The 19422-nt window shown below is 44.6% G+C and overlaps 1 protein-coding gene across 2 annotated transcripts; it reads left to right on the top strand.

The window, feature by feature from the left end:
- The first annotated feature begins 403 nt into the window (after positions 1-403).
- THSD1 (thrombospondin type 1 domain containing 1) lies at positions 404-18832 on the top strand. Of its 2 annotated transcripts, XM_066611451.1 has the most exons (6): positions 404-854; positions 4918-5002; positions 5118-5257; positions 9587-10546; positions 12852-13016; positions 13961-18832. In XM_066611451.1, exons 3-6 carry the CDS (start codon positions 5191-5193, stop codon positions 15352-15354), a joined length of 2586 nt encoding a protein of 861 aa, XP_066467548.1. In that variant the 5' UTR covers positions 404-854; positions 4918-5002; positions 5118-5190; the 3' UTR covers positions 15355-18832. The 2 variants fall into 2 exon arrangements, with proteins under 2 accessions (XP_066467548.1, XP_066467554.1); XM_066611457.1 differs by lacking the exon at positions 4918-5002.
- The last annotated feature ends 590 nt before the right edge of the window (positions 18833-19422 follow it).

The following is a 19422-nucleotide window of genomic DNA, read 5'->3' as shown; positions in this document are numbered from 1 at the left end:
AGAGCCCGATCGTAGGCATGCCTACTCATAAGCAAGTCCCATTGTGTTCAATAGGGCTTACGCCCAGGAAAGTGTGCCTTAGGCTTGCAGCCTCAGTGTCCCATCCAAGGGCAGGGCAGGTGGCGCCCCACAGCGCCCGCTCTTGCTTCTTTCCTCCACCTCCCCCTCTTGCAAGCGCCGCTTGGACCCATTTCGCAGGTTCGCCTCGGAGGGGCAGAAGGAGATCGCCGCCCTTGTGGGCTGAAACGGCCAGATCCGGATGCTCCCTCCCCGGGAGCGGGAGAGGGGCGGCGGCACCATCTTCTCCCGCGGAAGCCCTGCCTGCTGCTGCAGGGCGCGCTCCCCTTTGCCCTTCCTCGGCAGAGCAGAGCAGCGCCGGCGCTCTCCAGCAAGACGGACCCGCCCGCCCGCTCAGCCTGCGCTTCTCGTCCTTCTGCTGGCGCCACGCCCGCGTCGGGAGGCGCACCTCTGCCGGGCTGCACAGGGCTGAGCAGGGCTCCGCGGCGCAGCTTGGGCGCGAGTCCCCGCGCCGCTCCCGCTCCAGACATGCGCCTCCAAAGCGCGGATTCCTGGTCCCGGAGCGCCGCCGCCGCTGCTGCTCAGCCATTTGACCGGGCGCCACTCCCGCACCCCCGCGATCGGCTTCGAGCCCCCTCGGAGCACACCTTGCAAATGGAAATGACCCCCTAGGAACGCACGCCCGGGATGCCACAGGAGAAAGAAAGTTGGCACCCACCAAGAGCTCCTCGGCAAAGGGGCTGCGGCTCCGGCTTCCTTGCACCGTCTCCTGCCTTCCTCCGCAGTACTGGATCTCCCTCCTCACACTTTAGAGGGAGAAGGACATTTGGAGCGGGGTAAGTCCAGGCTGAGGCTGCCATCCTAGCCACACTTTCCTGGGAGTAAGCCCCACTTACTGCAGTGACACTTACTGCTGAGTAGATATGCATAGGATTGGGCTGTGAGGCTGCAATCCTATCCACGCCTACCTGGGAGTAAGCCCCACTGACTCTAATGGGGCTTACTGCTGAGTAGACATGCATAAGATTGGGCTTTGAGGTTGCAATCCTATCCACCCACTGACTCTAATGGGACTTGCTGCTGAGAAGGCGTTCATAGGCTTGGGCTTTAAGACTGCACACTTACCTGGGACTACAAGGGCGCTTACTGCTGAATTGACGTGCATAGGATTGCGCTCTGAGTTATGGTCGATCAAACTGATTATAGGGATCAAGAGAAAAGAAAACTCAGCAGGTAATCAATATATTAGATAACTGGATTTTTGGTAAGCGGATGCGTCCTTAGGAAATGCTGCTTTAAGAGGCTACAACCAGCATTTCACGCTCTTCTTATAAGGAATTTACCATTTTATGACTGTGTTTTATGGATTTTGTTAAAATGAGCCTGTGTGTTAATTAGACCTGTTTTTACAAGTACATTGTTAAATTGACTAGTTCAGGAAGACTCTTTAGCATGTGGTTAATAGTTGATGAGCTGGTTCTTATTGTCAGTTTTTTTTAATAATGTCTCCAGATAACTGAGGTTTAGACTGCTTTGGAGTTTTAAAAAAAGTACTGTATTTTTATTTTTAAAACTGCTGGGCAGTCCTTGAGTAAAACTCCCAGAGCAGCACACAGTAAAGACACTACAATGTAGATAAAATAGAGAACATAAATGAGGAGGCAATAACATTAAGCAAAATTCAGTAGAGCAGATTATTTTTTTTAATGTTGAAACCAGCCTTTATTCAGTGATTCTCAAACTTTTAGCACCAGGATCCACTTTTGGAATGAGAATCTGTCAGTACCCACCGGAAGTGATGTCATGACCAGAAGTGACATCATTAAGCAAAATAAAATAATTATAAATAATTCAATTAAAGAAAAACATAATTAAAAAAGGGAAGCCAACCCTGTTTCACCAAGTGAATTTTCTCTGTAGCCTGCCTGCAATAACACCCCCCCCACACACACACACAAAATCAGTGAGATTTTCAGCCCTCCCCAGTGTCCACCTTACCAGCTCAAGCCTCTGTTTTATTATTGGGGAGGGGTGCTGCCTTCTGGAGCAGTTGTTGAGCTCCACTTTCATCAGATTGGGACCATGCAGCCAGCCTTGCATTCCCCTTTGCCTGACTTGACCAGCAGCCAAGGCATGTTTGCTTACTCGTGAGTAAACATGATCATTTGGCTTACTTTCACTTTCCATAGGGCTCAATACATTCATCTGCTTGGAGGGAGGGACTTCCTTCTTGGGTGTGTTTTGGGGGCAACTTTCATTGGATAGGAACCATTCTGTCCTTGGATTCCTCTCAGCCTGCCCTTTCTGGCGGACTAAGGCACATTTGCCTACTCACAAGTAAATGCTCGGTTTCACTTTCCATAGGGCTTCATGCATTTTTTTTGTTTTTGGTTTTTTGGCTATAACCTTTGATGGAAAGGAGATAATTTCCTCTGGTTTTTTGCACTGCATTCAGCTAGAAATTCCACATCCAACGGTATATAGCATGATGGGGTTACTCGTTACCTCCACGATGTTATTGATGTTGGGTCATTTGGTGTCACCCCCCCAAGGCTGGTACCTGGGGCAGACCGCCCCCCTGCCCCTTGCTAGCTATACCACTGATGATGTCACTGCCAATTACTTCCAGTTTATGGCAGTGCTCAGGGTGGTTGCATGTTAATCTTCTTAATTTGCATAAGCATACTTCTCTTTGTCATTGGATGGGTAAAAAAGAGCTCCCCCCCCCCCAACCTCTTGAAATCCATGTATGCTTTCAAGCCTGCCTTTGCAGTTGTGAGTACTGGGACAATCTAGGTGCTACTTACAAGGTTCAGAGTTGTTCAGATTGCAGTCTCTTTTTGGGTTGCATCTCCACCCTTGAATGAAAGAGAAAAATAGGAACCAATTCACCCTCATCTGCCTTGTCTACAAACCAGTGCTGCGAAAACTGAAGCTGCAGTGCTTGAATTTGTTCCTGGTTTCCAGTTCCTTATTTGCAATCATTGGTTCCATCCCACTGGTTGACTGTTCCTTATTAACTCCTATAACACAGGCTAACACACATTTTATTATCTTAAACATTAGACCTATTTCTGGGTATATTTGGAGTGCTGATTCCAAAAATGGCATCAGTTTTGCCCTATCATGTCTAGATACAGCATAACCTCATTTGTGAATGGTTCAAGCAGCTTCCTTGTGAGGAAGCCTATGCCTTGGCTGACAAGGCTGTGCTGTATCCCCAAAACTAGATGTGATAGGGCAAAACTGATGCCATTTTTGGAATCAGCATCCCAAATTCAAATAAAACCACCATAAATTTTGTGGAAAAAATAAATTCTGACCCTCAGTTTTGCAGACCTGTATAATGTATTGCCCGGTCCAAAGAAGCCCATTTGGGAGCAGCATGCTCTCTGTCAGGTTACCACCATCCTTCACATTGGAAACCCAAATAAGGCACTGGAATGTCAGCAGATCTCCATTCTAAAACTGACTCTACCCTTGTCTTGATGGGCACACTGCCTACTGCCCACTCTCATGCCACGTTACTATAACAGATGCTTAATTGGATATCCTTGCACACAATTGTAAGGTTGTAGTGCCTTGTTATTTTAACACTGTGTGTGTCATTACTACTTGTTAAATTGTTCCTATGGACCAGGTAGTAAATCTTGGCAACATTTCTAGAAATCTTACCTATAGTTAGGGGGGTTTAGTAGTGTCATCCAATATAGACAGGTCCTGGTCCTTTTCTGTTGCAGCAGTAGTGCCTGATTTTACAGTGCAACCAGAGAGGCTGCACAAGTCTTCACAACTTGTTTTTCTTTTTCCTGTGTCCTTCACACTTCCCCTTTGAAACAATGGATGGCCCTAACTTTCCTTAGTAGCACTCGGGCAAACCCTCTTGGTCTCAGAGAGTTTGTACTAGTGAAATGACAGTGAATATGACAGAGTAATGACAGTGAAATTCAGGTTTTTGTGCTGCATATTAAAGTGTTTGGATTTATTTTCCATGCTGAAATTATTAGTAGTAGTATGTATGTACAGCTTTTCAACAACAACAACAAAGTTCACAACATTCTGAAATCAGCATTTTCCATTAAATGTGTTAATATTTTCAGTGTTGTTTTTTTTCTGGTATACTAAAAATACAGCACTAGTTTCTACACCTCTGTTGCATTTCTGTCACCTTTGCAGATAAGGTTTTCTGAAGAAATATAATTTTCACACACAGGGCAGGGAAATTGTCACACTGCTGTTTTTTCAGATCTCAACCGAAAGACTTGCTGTGGCATCCAAAGCTGGCACCTGCACTGTGTTGGCTGTCAGTGCCAATTTGCTGTAATGCCAATCTGCATGTTATATTAAACAGGTAATTGATGCCAAATGGGAGTTTTCTTTCCATGGCAAATAGCAGCTGTCGGAACAACCACATTGGAACCATGTTGCTGGGGAAAGGTTAAAGCCGATCATACTGGGTTTCCCTGCAGCTCCTATTTAGAAAATAAGTGCATCAGCTCTAATGATGTACTTGATGCAATGTATAGTTCGACCCTGATGTTTCCACCAGGATTTTTTGAAATAGAATGTCAATCTATTATGACATATGCGCAGTGAGCAAATTCCAGAATTGATAAACTGTTCCTTGCACAAGTGTTACCCCGTTTTCCATTTAATAAATCTGGATCATTTTCGTGCTTAGAGGAACTCCCTTTATGATGTGTTCCTGCTTCTTCTTGCTACATGACAGTTTCTCACTTCTTACTTTGCTTGTGTGAAGTCATTGATTTGCTACTTTAGACTATACTTTTCTCATCTGACAGTTGATCCTTTTAAAATTGCTTCACACAACTGAGCAATCAAGGTCCCTGGATGGTAAAACTATGCTTCCTGTCTGAATTGACCTGTCTTTGTACACAGATCGCACTTTTTGAAGGTTCTTGTATTTGAGAGACTAGCTGTTATGTGGTAAAGTCAGAAGGATTATGCAGCTGCTTATAACCAGGTAAGGGGGAGAGAAGTGAATTCTTCTTTGAGAATCAACTTCAGGTGCTGTCAGTTCATTTTAATTTGAGGTCAATTTTTAAAGGTTTTTTCACATTTTCTGTTTGCATTTTCAGGGATTCTTGACAGAAGGCACTGGACTTTGGGCTGGGAGTGGGACATGAGGAGTAAAAGAAACCAGGAGCTCACATGATGAGAATGAAACAGATGTTGAATGATGTTTCAAATCTTCTACTAGTTGTGCTCTGTGATTATGGTGAGTGTACAATGCAGGGAGTGGGTGATATTTCATTAAGGGCAGTGAGTTGGGATTAACAGATGGATTGAGACAGGTGATTGAATGGATATACAATCTGCAAGGTGAAATAATCCAATCTCTATTTGCATCACTGAAGGATTTGACCCAATCTACACATTAAGTGGTGTGAAATGGGAGAATTCCAGAATGTTCCACTTTAGACAGCAACAGGAGAGAGTCTTGCTTTAGAATGCATGCTCATCTACTACATGGAGAGAGGTGGGGATTTTTTAAGAGAGAAGCATTCTGAAAGATAACCCCAGGTCTGCAGTCCGCCTCACACTTCATAGTGATTAGATGGAGTCTTGCACAAGCTTTCTCACCCTCTCCACATTAAGCAGGGTGAATGTTGAACTGAGGTGACCTGTTCCACTTCAGACAGCAGGTGTGGGGTTATCTTTTAGAATGCTTCCCTAAAGTGGTATATGAAGTAGGTGGTTGTGGTGAGGTGGGTGCCAGTCTGCAGGGTGGTGTCCGAGAGGGCAGGAATGCACAGGAAATGACTGGGGTGGCGCACGCCCCCTCTGTGGCACACTTGAATGTTTCCCAGGATCTCTGTGGAGAGTGGGCACACAGTGCTTGTTGCCACTGGCGCCACTAGGGGGTGTGGGGGGTGTGGGCCGCACTGGGTGACTGGGGGGTGATGCACCCTGGGCGAGGATGCGCTAACTTTGCGGAGTTAGGAGCTACCACGTCATGCAATACACCGTTGAATGCGGAATAGCCGGCGGAGTGCAATGAAAAAAGCAGAATTGAAATAGTTCCTTTCATTCAAAAGTTATGGCCAAAAAACCGGAAGAAAAAATGCATGGAGCCCTATGGAAAGTGAAAGTGAGCCGTAGCGTGCGTTTATTTGCGAGTAGGCGTACGTGCCATAGTCCATGGGAAAGGGCATGCTAAGAGGAATACAACAACACCAGAATGGAAAGTGAAGCAGCCTCATGTCGCGTTTACTCACGAGTAGGCAGATGAGCCTTGGCTGGTGGTCAGGACAGGCAAAGGGGAATGTGAGAACACAAGAATGGTCTTGATCCATGGAGCTAGAGCACAACAAATGCTCCAGAAGGCAGCCCCCTCCCCCACTAAAAAGGACAAAAAAGTGGCTTGAACTGGAAAAGGGAAGTTTTCTATTTTGCACTTGCAAAGCCAGGTGGGTGCTTATTTTGATATGATTGAAACAGAAGAACTTTAAACTGGGCACTGGGAGGGCTGGAAATCTCACTGATACTTTTTGGGGGGTTGTTATTGCAGGCAGACTACAGAGTAAGATCCATTGACCACTATGGGACTTACTTCTGAGTAGACATGCAAAGGATTGGGTTCGCAGGCTGCAATCCTACCCACACTTTCCTGAGAGTAAGCCCCATTGACCACAATAGGACTTACTTCAGAGTAGATTCACTTGACGGAACAGGACTGGCTCCCCCTTATGTAATTATTTTATTTTAATTTAATTATTTTTAATTATTTATTTTAATTTGCTTGATGATGTCACTTCTGGCCATGACCACTTCCAATGGGTCCTGGTCAGATTGTCATTCTAAAAAGTGGGTCCCAGTGCTAAAAGTTTGAGAACTGCTGCAGTAAAGTGTTAGTAAGTTGACACGGGTGTGTGTGTGTGTGTGTGTGTGTGAGAGAGAGAGAGAGACTCTACAAGTTTTCAAAATCACTAAAATCAGAGTTTGGAGGAATAAGACCATCATGTTATATATCAATCAATGTTATATATCAATCATGCAGAATGCAATGAAACAAACCACATTGAAATATCTGTGTTATAACAAAAGGTATAGCCAAAACACCGGTGGGGGCAGGGCGATGGTACATCACCACGCCCACCTGGGGCATTGCCCCGCCCACTACATGGGGTGACGCGGAGGCCTCCCGCACTGGGTGACTCGAATCCTATTGACGCCACTGCTTGTTACTTAAAACAGGAAGTGTTGTGAAGTTGGGCCCATCTGCCTGCCCTTGTCTCTGTTTGGCTCTGAAATGGAGCCATTCTGGAAGCAGGGGAGGGTATCAGCACAGGCAGGAGAGTGATGCAATGACGCAGGGGTGATGTCACTGCATCACTCCACCCTAGGTGCCATTAGGCCCCAGGATGCTTCTTCCTAGGTAAAAAATTTCCACCTCACTCCCTGTAATAAATGAGCACAGTGACGGAAAGTTTTAGCACAGGACTCTACCCAATTTGTTGGCTCACTGCATACATGGGGAAGTATTCTAAGACATGACTTCCCACCTGCAGTCAAAACTGGAATTGTCCAGAATTTTCCCACCTCCTCCTGCATAATGTGTTGATTGGCTCATTCTTGCTCTCATGGAGTTTCAAAAATTTAACAGATGACACAGATATTCAGGACCATTATCAGTGGATAGTTGCTGTATTGCAGGGGTAGCCAAACTCACTTTACATAAGAACCACATAGATAAACTTGAGATGTTTGAGAGCCAAAATATTTAAGAAGCATTGAAATTCTTAGATATTTTTACTCATTCAGAACATTAAGCTTACATTTTAATCGAGTGGACTCTCAGTTTATAGCTGGTAAATAATTTGTAAAGCTTGGGAAAAAATTATCTTTTATATTAATTGTGATGCAAAAAAGAACTAGGCCAGCATATTTCTGCAAGCCACACATTACATGTGAAAAAGCTGCATGTGGCTCAAGAGCCACAGTTTGGCCACCCCTGCTATAATGCTATCTAGCAGTGACTTGTAGGCAGAAAGTTCCTGGTTCAAGTCTTGCCACAGCCGACCCTTTCTTTGTGAGGAGGCGTTGGGCATTTCTATGCTAGCTAATTAATTACCAAGATACAACATGATGAGCATGGAGCAACATTGTGAATCTCCAGATGATGCTAATCGATAAAGCAGAATTGGTTCCTCCACAAAGCCAGACAGCATGTCCAGTGTGCATTGTTGGTCTTCACCCAAAACATCCAGCCAATTGCAAAAACTCAGATTTAACTAATTGGCTTCCTATACATGTTGAACAGGAGAGTAGACAAGATGGATCTCCGTGGAACACTATGGTGAATTGTGACACAGAGTTCTTAAGACCAAGAAGTTTCTATAACAATTCATGATGGTGTTCCACAGAGATCCATCTTGTCCACTCTCCTGTTCAACATGTACCCCCTTTATATTTGTTTTCTGCGTCTCGTGTTTTTTCTGTGCTATACATACTGAAAGAAATATTCATATACTGAAAGGAGACTTCACAGAGCATCACAGCATATTATCTTGTTTGCTGTATTTCTAGATTCCACCTCAAACAATTCCCTCCACTTCTAATTTTATCTTAACTAAGGGCCAAACAATGTGTTACGAGAGACAAGCAAATTTGACCTATGTGTCTTTCTTTTAAATAGCGCAGGGAAGTAAGGGTGCACAAAATGCCACAAATCAGGGGAGATGATCAAGAGGCTCTATCTCTTGACCCCGACTGTGGTTTCTAACCTCTTCACACAGTTCCAGGAGCTATTTACAGTTTTTCAAAAGCATCAGTTGAAAGCCCATTGCCGCTTTATAAAACTATAAATAGCCGTCAGGGTGGCACATGATTGAGATAGAAACTGTGGTGGCGGTCAGGAACTAATGAAGAGCATCACATTGAAATGCAAAGGTCATGTACTTGTCCAGTAAGGACTGGACTGGACCGTCGGCATTTGTTTTTTGTTAATCGGTGGAAATGTATATACTGTATGTTACTTACATAAAGGCCCAAATCCTAATCAACTTTCCAGCACTGACATAGCTGTGCTAATGGGGCAAGTGCTGCATCCTGCAGTTAGGTGGCAGTCACGGAGGCCACCTTAAGGTAAGGGAATGTATGTTTCCTTACCTTGGAACTGCATTGCCCTTACCATGGTGCTGGAAAGTTGGTTAGGATTGTGCTCAAAATATCTCATAAGCAATTCATCTGCAGCTCAGGGATCTATTTGATTCCCTGGAAGACAGAAAGAGAGTGGCATGTCCATGGAGGTCAAGGACTTGGTAGTTGAAGGTTGATCACTGTAGCTGATCACCTGGTAACCTGAAGCAGTTGAGTAGAGGAGTAATTATTTGGAAGGAGTCTTCTCAAGCCCCTTGTGCATGTTGCAGATTGGTGCTAGAAGAACTTACACTGAAATGAAGATTGCACGTAAAAATAAATTCTTAGTTCAAATGATTGTTAATTAGATTTCCTAAGAAGCTTCTCTGTCTAGGCTCTCTTCACCTCTTCCTACCTTTAGCCTCTATCTGCTCACTAACGCCACTGTCAACTCCCTTCTTTTCAGTGCTTGGAACGGTGGAATATCTTCTCTTGGATCAGCCGACTCATGTTGCTTTCAGTAATGGCACTGTGTCAGTGGGCTTCCAGAATTACTATAATGGCAACGTGACCTTGAAAAATACCTCCATCCTGCTAATAGAAGCCAGCACCAACCGAACAGTCACCAGAAAAGAACTTTCACCAAACCAACAACAAACCATCACTGTCTTTGAGTGTTTTCATTTTAAGAGTGCTGGAAACTACTGGTTCAAAATGGCTGCTGAAATTCACAATGGCACAGATACCCAGTGGAACAGAGAGGATGTTCCCCTACATGTGAAGTGGCCTACATTTCACATTGATTTGAGGAAGACTCCAGAGGGACTTGGGAGTTCCCTCCAGCTTGGGCTGTTTACCAATGAATATTTATGTCCAATGAATGAAACAGTTATTTCTATGGATGTAATACTGACTAGCAAATTGTATGAACTAGGACTGTTGATTTCAAATGAGACTGTAGGTCTGAGGACTAGCAAACAGCTTTTTCTCTCTAGATCCCAGTGGGTGACAGTTGACTGCCATTTGGTTGGCCAAACAGCATATATTGCTGTATTACTGAAATCAGCAGAGACTCATTCGGTCATTGCTTCAACAGGACCTGTAGATCTTGTGCGCAAATTTGGGTATCGGCTAACTGTGGCGCAAGAAGCGATATGTGAACATTCAGTTGTGATTTCTGTCATTTCGCCTCCATGTGCTTCTACAGATGGGCAAATTGCTGTGTTCAAAGATTCTCTTGGGCCTCCTGGCCAAAGGACACTAAAACTCCATGAAAGCATCGTAGATCCTGAGAGCAACCAGATGAAATTCAACTGCACGTTGTTTGATGGGGGCACAAACAAATACTGTTTTGAATTTAGTCATTTGGGCTGGACCAGTTCCCCACCAAGAGCCAAAGAATGTGTACTGATCCAAAGGAATGTTGGTCTGTATTACCTTTTTAAAAAAAATAGAATTGTTGAAGGATTTGTGTTGCTAAGGTGGCTGTGTGTCATGCTTCTGTGCACAGTGGAGCTTAGAAGCTTACATTTACAGCTCAAGTCATTCCCTTCTATAGGCACAGCTCAACACATAGAATTCCCCATAAGACCCAGTCAAGCCTTTGGCTAGGCAAGTAGCAACATGCTTGGCTAAGGACTGACAGATGACAGAAAGAGGGGGAAAGGCTCTATGACATCTTACAGGACCTCCTTCAACTCGTGTAGCTCTGTGTAGTGGAAGGAGATGCATTGTGCTGTTGATTTAATGGAAATCTCTACTTTTTAGAAAATTGACATGCCATGAGCTATGCAGAATCTTCTCTGTGGCTTCAGACCAGTATCCTCTGCCTTGCAACAGCTTCTTCTTTATTTCATATTCATCTCCTTTCATATCTTACTTAACTTTCATCTTGTGTAGTTGGAGATTTGTACCTACTTTGCAGCAGTGTATTGTATGATCAACATGTTGGTTTGTTAAAATGCAAACACCAGCCTCATGGAGCCTGAGTCAGGCTCTCTCCACAGCTGCTCATTGCCCCAGAAGGAAAAGCTCCCATTGGCACCAGTTCAAGTTTTCCTCTCGGGGCATTAAGAGCCATGGAGGCTTGATCCAGGTCAAGACCATGGCAAAGGGAAAGGGTTAAATTCCCCTCCCTTATCCCAACCCAGATGACTCTTCCCTATCCTGCTCCCCATGCAACTATTTTAATTTAAAATAACCCCAAAGCCCCAATTGCATAATTGGCTAATTGTCTAGTTTGGCCCTCAGCCTGGCCTACCTCGTGAGAGTCTATGAACTAAACACCACTAGGCATTATGCAAGATTCAAAGTATTGCACAAATGGTTAAGCTATGAAGATTGATTACATGTGCTTAAGAAATAATAGGAATCGCATTTTCTTAAACTGTTCCTAGTTGGTATGTCTTGATGAAGTGGTAACAGAATCCTAACTCCAGACATGGTAGGTCTAGCTTTGTCCAGTGGGGGGCATACTTGGTGAAAAGTGGAAGACCAGCAGGAAGTAGGATCTATTTAAACTGTGGCTGAATGAATGTCAGCTGGGAGAGTTCAGACTTGTTGGAATAAACCTCCTTTAAGGAGGGCAGGGCCCTGCTCTTGGTTGGCAGCTGCTCAGTAAACCATCCTAGATGCTGATTAAGCAGCTGCCTATTACCCAATCTCTAGCTTCTCATAATGGGAGAAGTTTGTGGAAAGGATTCCTTAAAGCTTCAGGCACAAGGAAGGTATGACAGGCAGAAATGAAAGAATCCGCCCAATTCTTTAACATTGCTGTGACCACAAAGGAGGGTGCTGACTAAGGTGGCCAACTTTTGTTTTCCACTACTCCTGTGCCTTTATCCCCATACCAGGAAAAGCATTGCGTACATTACTGTGTATCAGGCTGCTGTTAAGGACACAGAATTGGGCCCAGTACAAAACGGACCCAGTGCCACCTCACTTTTTCCTACTTGCTTACACCTGGTCCCATTATCTGTCCTAAGCTTCCCTGTGGCAGGGTGAGAGTCCTGCTCTGCTGGAAGCAGATGGGATTGTGGGACGAACAGAAAGAAGAAGCTGTAGATGCATCTTCCTTGGGGGCAAACTACATATTACAAGGAGCACATTAATTTGATCCAGATTCTTCTTTTTCTCTTTACAGTAGTGCTGAGAGGGCAGCCACAATGGCATGATATTGCTGTGGAAGATAGACTTTAACACTTCGTTTTTTATCATGGTTCCAATCCTGATTGCTCATACGTGTGTGTGCACACACCTGTGTGGTGTTTTGATCAGAAAAACTAGTTCCTTTGAAAGCAAAAGGCCCAAAGGCTACAGGACTATTGATTGGACAGATTCTCTGGTCTGCACTGCATATGGCCAACATGGGAGTTTTGATATCCTTAATTAGGCAACATGAGGAACTGAGAAACTGGCATAGGGAGTGTTGCCATGTAGGACTGCCATAGCCATAATGGATAGGTTCCACTTCTGCAGCCTGGTGTGTCTCCGGGGTCCTTCTTTTCCAGTTCCTGGTGCAAGCAGCAGCCAGTTAAAATTCTTCTTGTGTGTGCAGCTGTAGTCCCCCAAAGAGATTTTAAAGTGAAGTTTGCCCATCAATATTGGTATAAGGTAGTGGATTGGCTTCTATAGGTTTATTCTACAAGACTAGTTGGACCCATTTTGACAGTTTTTGTCTTCCTTGGAAAAGGAATTTCCCCCTTGGCATTGTAACTCTTATGTATCCACAGCATACTGGAGCCTTTGGCAGGCGTGGAGTCCATGTAGTGTGAGCTGTGGCGATGGCATCCGTGTGCGCTATCGAGAGTGCCTCTCATCGTTCCCGCTCCTGGCACAACCAGGTTGCTCTGGCAGACCACAGGAGGTTTCCCCATGCTCTTTGGAGGAATGCTCCAGTATGTAAGCCTGATGCTGCAAAGGCATTCTTACTCGTGATGATTTCATTTCTCTCTTATTTGCCTGTGTTAGTTCTATTGGTCCATATGCATATTGTATGGAGAGGCATCTGTGTGAGAACCTAAGAAAGTATCCCTGGCATAGGGCTATGACCCAATTACGTTATATACATTTACATGGATCTTAAGATATGGAGATGTCACTTAATGGCCATGTATGCATCTGTTTCATAATAAGATGCATATTCAGAGAAGTCAAATCTGGCTGGCATCACCAGTAAACCTGTCGATGTATCACTGTTCATAAGTGATATTTACATGAATGGTAAGACCAGGACTGGACAAATTGATTTACAGTGAATTACAGAGCAATAATGAACCACAGTGGTAATTCACTGCTTCTCCATCCCACGAACTGTATTATCAAGATCTGATTCTAGGTAGGGAACAGGAAACTGAGGAAGAAGTTGAAAAGAAGTGTTATGAAAGAAGTGTGAGACAGCAACACCATCTGTTCTGGCAATGAGATCAAAGCCACCGACTTGGTCTGCTGGAACATGCAGAGCACAAATGAGGGAAGCTGGATTCATGGTAATGGCTGTCAAGACTAGGCATGATGTGAAACCAATAGCAGCAACCAGGTTGGTAAACAGTTAACATGGCAGAAGCTTGGCCAATGATGTTATGGGTCATATGGGGTAGTAACAGACATCTTTGGCAATACTGGAGCTCAGCTGGTATGGGTGAGAGTTATGGGCCTGCCCTTATGTAGTTCATTGAGCAAGGCTGCTATTTGACGAGTAGTAATTATTTTTTAATTTGATGCCTAACTGCCTCTTGACAATGAACAACTTCTTGCCTTGTGTTAATAGATTTCCTGTTTCTTAATTGAAAAATATCTTGCAACTCTCCAGGTGTCCAATACATTTTTCTCTTTGTTTCAGCTACTAAATCTGTACCCATCACATCGCTGCATCCTAGAGGAGGACAGGAAGCCAGTAATAACCTAGTTACTGTCACTGGCATATCCCTGTGCTTATCGATCATCTTTGCAACTGTCCTCATAACCTTGTGGAGAAAACTGTGCAAAGCCCAGAAATGCAGCACCCCTATCCGCTGTGAGTCTGTCCACTCGCCCAATATCTGGAAGAACTCTGATGAGGAGAATATCTGTCAAGAGAGGCAGCAGCGGGAGAGCTTTTCTGAGGGAGGAGAAGCCCTTTGCTTATCTTCTGGAGAGCCTCCAGGTATCCCTTTGAATTTCAGGAGAAGTCTTCATCTTGCTCAAGAAGAAGACCAAGCTTCTGCTAGTGGGAGTTTTCAGTCCAATGCTCAAAAGATCATTCCTCCCATTTTCAGCTACCGCCTTGCACAGCAGCAGCTGAAGGAAATGAAAAAGAAAGGTCTCAAAGAAACTACCAAAGTTTATCATGTCTCTCAGAACCCTTTGACCGACACTGTGGTCAACACTTCTGTGAGCACAGACAACCACGAGGCAGCAGCTGTAAACAAATTTAGAATCAAATCTCCTTTTTTGGAGCAAACACCCAGTTACCTCACAGTATTGGGGGACAGGCCATGTTCTAGGCTAGACTTTACACTCTTGCAAGCCAGTCCCATCCTGAGCCCTAGCCAGTCCCTGATTAGAAGAAGTCAGGCAAGATATCAAGATAACAAAGGAGAGCAGTTGGAGAGAGGCTACCCAAGAAGTTCACAGTTCCAAAGATCGGCTAGCTTTCATGAATCTAAAAAAGCCAAGCCATTCAGAAAGAGAAGCATGTCTACCCTCACACCACACCAGATCCCACTGTATCATTACAGAGCCCGGATGTGGAATCATGTGCCGGAAGGACAGCACCAGCTTCAGTCTAAAGGCATTGGTAAGAATACTGATGAACTCAGTCCATATCATAGCACTGCTTTTGCCAATGAACCACTGACTTACGGGGCACAGAATGTCCCCAAATGGGAACCTGGAGGGAGGAAGCTGGACTTGCTCAGCAGTCACCAACCTGTGTCACAGGTGCCATGTTTGGATAGCTCAGAGCAGAAGCGAAACAGAAGGGTGCCTTTTATGAGCTATGTAGATACGTGGAGGAAAGAACCTAGTGCGTTACCTGTCAAAGATGACCACCAGAGAGGTGACACTCTCAGCCCTGCCCAGTACAGAAAGAACAAATGTCAGAGCTTCCCATCTGATCCTGGATACCACTTCTATGACAACACTTCTTTTGGTCTGACTGAATCAGAACAGCACATGATTGACTTGCCTGGATATTTTGGCTCCAACGAAGAGGATGAAACAAGTACCTTAAGCATTGAGAAATTAGTGCTGTGAGGGCCTAGTTGCAGTAGCACAGCACCTCATGGGCTAATGTGAAACATGGTTAAAGGCCTTGGATTTTCTGGAAAGGCAATAATGGAAGTCAAATTCCATCTCCTTAGTGGGAGAGGTGGCCCAACTTCTGTTAGTGCATTTCACACTTCTGCTAATGCACAAACAACCTATTTGGAAAAGCAAATGAAAAATTATTTCTGGATGTAGAAACTTTCTCATTTAATTCTTCACCACTGAAAAACTCCCTGGCCAAGTCCTGGTTTGAATTTCATACTTACAATTTTTTCTTTGAGTTTCTCCCAAAAGACAGCTATTAGGACCATGCTACAGGTGGGACCTCAGTATCCATTGATTTGGTATCTGAGGCCCACCATTAAATGACTTGTAACAAGGAAAAAAGCATCAAAATCCAATTTCCTACCTTTGTGCTGTTAAACAATTATAATTTCATTCCACTAGATTCCATTATTTACCCCATCTAGTGCAGGGATGTCAAACGCGTTTCATACAGAGTTATGGCCAAAGTTAGCATTCGTGGTGCCGCTGAGGACCAGAAGTGACATCATAAAGCAGAATGTGACATCATTAAGCAGATGTTGGCCAGAAATAAACACTTTGTTCTCACACAGAAACTCATTAGTTGCAAATGACAGAAAATGTGCAAATCTTGTTCATATTTTCAATAAATGAGAGCCCAAGTATCACGCAGGGAGAACTCAACTATAACAGGGGCCAAATAAATCGCTTCTGGGGGCTGCATTCAGCCTATGGGCTTTATGTTTGGCACCCCTGATCTAGTGGCTGAATGTGGTACATTATTTATACCAATGCATTCTGGGGTGACAGTGGAGGAGCAAGAAACCTGGAAATGGGTCTTTAAAGTTTTTTCCACTGATTTGGTATCCACTGATTTTTTTTTTAACCCATTGGGATTTCTAGAACAGAACCCTAGTGGATAATGAGGCACAACCTGTACTTTGCACTGACTGCACTGGCTTGTAGGATTGAATTTTCATGGTCAAACCAGATGTGTTAGTTATGTATCTACTTATGAGGTCCTGTCTGCATAGTTGTCTGGTTATCTTATGTCTTTTATCTGTATCTTTTACCTTTTCTGTATTATCATGCCTGAAATCTGTCTGAGCATATCTATATGCATTTCAGTAGTCACTGTGGTTAAATGTTAATTTAGCTGATGACAAACCTGTGATTGGAGCAAGGAACCCAATACTGACTGCAACATGACTGAAATCGTGCAGCTGATGAAAGAAAAGGTTAACAAGATAGGGACGCAAACAATATATAATCAACATAATGTCTGGTTTTGCCCTCAGCAATAGCCCAGTTCAATTCCATCTTTACTACTGCATAAGCTTCCCTTTTTTGAATTGAAGAGCTCTCTTGTCCCAAACTTTCTTGACTTGAAAGGGTACACACATGGTATTAGTAGGGTGACATTCCTATATTGTAACATTCAGTGCTTGTCAATGCAGCTGTGTGCTTGTTACCATGAGTATTAAAAAGTTACAGTGCAATTTTATGTATGTCACAAGTAAGCACCACTGAGTTAAATTGAATTTCCCCCAGGTGACTACAGGTTAGAATTGTGAGGTGGGATTATAATAGCAATTGAGGCATAACTGGACCACTCTGATCCACACGACACACTGTGGGTGCTGCTTTAGCTTAAACCACCATTTCTGCCTTGGTGACTAAGGCTACAATCCTATGCACACTTTCCTGGGAGTCAGCCCTACTGACTAGAATGTATCTTTACTTTCTGAGTAAACACGCATAGGAATAGGCTGTAAGCCGGCTTGATAGCCTTCCAGTTCTCACCACGGTCCACCTCATACTTTCCATGTGCAGTGGCTGAGTATACTGTAGAGTAGCGGTACTCAAATTGGTGGGTTGCAACCGACCAGTTTGTGTAAAGCAGCGGTTTTCAGACTGGGGCATCGCAACATCCCAGCCTGAGGGCCCTGGCCTCTTTCCCCTTAAGGGGTGGGGGCAGGGAGGAGGCAGTGGTGCAGTTCCCAGGATTGTGCTGCTCAGGGGGCTGTATGGGCTTGGGTGCACTTACCAGAGCCTCCTGCAGCCTCCTGGGGTGCGGGGAGCCCTGCGTGAGCATCTTCAGGGCTCCCCAAAGCTTCAAAAGTGAAAGTGGAGCGATCGCCCCCCATCTCCGCTAAACCAGAAGTGGAGTGCGATCACTCCACTTGCACTTCTAATGGGACTGCAGGGACTAGGGTGCACTCACCAGTCCCTGCAGCAGCCGACTTGAGGTTTGGGGAGCCCTGTGCGAGCATCTGTAGAGCTCCCCAGGTCACCAGAAGTGAAAATGGAGCGATCGCGCTCCACTTCTGCAAAACCTGGGTGACACAATCCTGGGGATCGTGTCGCTGCCTTCCGCCCCCCCCCCGGCCCCGTTGCCTACCCCCCGCCCTCACAAGGACTTACTGTGGGTTTCAAACTCCCAGAGAATTTGAAAACTGCAGGTGTAAAGGTTTCCCTGTCCCTTTGAGGGGGGGAGGGGAGAGGCATAGGCACAATCCCCAGCATTGTGTCGCTCAGAGGGGCAGGGGGGTGCTTTAACTCACTTGGGGTGCAGCAGACTCCACTCCAGGAGGTGCGGGGAGCCCCATGCAGCCCTCCAGAGGGCTCCCCAAAGCTTGGAATGTTGAGAAAAAGCAAGCACATACCACCTCCTGATTGCGTTTGCAAACCAGAAGTAGTTTGCGTTCACATTTTTCTCAACATTCCAAACCTTGAGGAGTCCTGCAGAGAGTTGCACAGGGCTCCCTGTGCCTACTGCAATGTGTTGCACCCCTAGGTGAGTAAAAGCACCCCCCCTCAGTGATTTGATCCTGGGGATTGCGTCACTGCCCTCGCCCCTCCCCCACAAGTAAATCTCCCAAAAAGTTTGAGAACCACTGCTGTAGAGAAGAATACTCTCGATTTTTCTCGAAAGCAGACTGCAGCTGCACATGGAAAGTCCAGCTTCTGGACATGCTTGTCACAGAGGACTACCTTCAGAATGGTGGTTTCATCTACAATTCCTTTACCAAGAGATTTGAAACTCCAAAGATCTTCAAAAAATTAATCCTACATCATTTACAGTTTGGCTTATTTTGTTCTGGGCATGAAGTTTGGTTCCGTGTGAAAGTATTAATGAAAAATAAACAGTGAAACAAAAAGTTTGGAAAGTAGTTTATTATGTACAATTTGTATGAATAGATTTTTTAAAAGGAGAAACTTTTCATTTATTGTTGCTTACTTTAATACATGCAAGAGCCAGTGATTTGATAATGAAGATAGCTTTCCTCTATTGCTACTGTTTCCTTCATTTAATTCAACTTGGATTAAGAAAATGTGATTGGTGGACTCACAGACATTTGTTAGAATTGTTACACTTTTCATTCTAGAAGTATGTTTTCATTTATTCACAATAAAAAACAAAATACCATTTTTTGTGAAAATTAACAGTAAGTGTTGTGTTTTAATCACAAGGCATCACCAATCAAGATTTCTTACTTCACTTCTTTCCCAATCATGGTCAAGAGAGCTACCAAAAAGCAAATTAAGGACTATAACTCAAATACTATATAAAAGAAGCAAGTGTGTGTACTCTACAAGTGGAGCAGGTTGATGTAAAAAGGTCTTCACCCTGGTAGTAGCCAGCCCAATAACAAAACTGCAGTGGCTCCTCTTTGCTAGGACTAGGACAGTGGGATTTCTATTATATGGAAAATAAAATTGGATTATGAGATTCTTGCAGATTTGAACTGTATAGCCCTGCAGTTTTCAAACTCTCCCAGAGTTTGAAAGCCGCAGTAAGTCCTTGCAGGGGCGGGGGGGAGGCAGCGACGTGAACCCCAGGATTGCGCCACTCAGCAGGGCTGCAGGGACTGGGTTGCACTCACCAGTCCCTGCAGCAGCGTCCTGGGGGTGCGAGAAAGCATGCGTGAGGCTCTCCAGTCAGCAGCAGTGAAAGTGAGTGATCGCACTCTGCCTCCACAAAATCAGAAGTGGAGCGCGATTGCTCACTTTCACTGCTGCTGACATGGG

The sequence above is a fragment of the Tiliqua scincoides genome, chromosome 1, assembly GCF_035046505.1.
Source record: "Tiliqua scincoides isolate rTilSci1 chromosome 1, rTilSci1.hap2, whole genome shotgun sequence".
NCBI classification, from domain to species: domain Eukaryota; kingdom Metazoa; phylum Chordata; class Lepidosauria; order Squamata; family Scincidae; genus Tiliqua; species Tiliqua scincoides.
Note: the sequence above shows the minus strand (reverse complement) of the source record. Positions and strands in the feature narration are given on the sequence as shown.

Coding starts and splice junctions, on each gene's coding strand:
- THSD1 (XM_066611457.1), top strand. CDS start 5,191: ATGATGAGAATGAAACAGATGTTGAATGATGTTTCAAATCTTCTACTA. Junction 5,258..9,586: donor AGTTGTGCTCTGTGATTATG/GTGAGTGTACAA, acceptor CCTTCTTTTCAG/TGCTTGGAACGGTGGAATAT. Junction 13,017..13,960: donor CTCTTTGGAGGAATGCTCCA/GTATGTAAGCCT, acceptor TCTTTGTTTCAG/CTACTAAATCTGTACCCATC.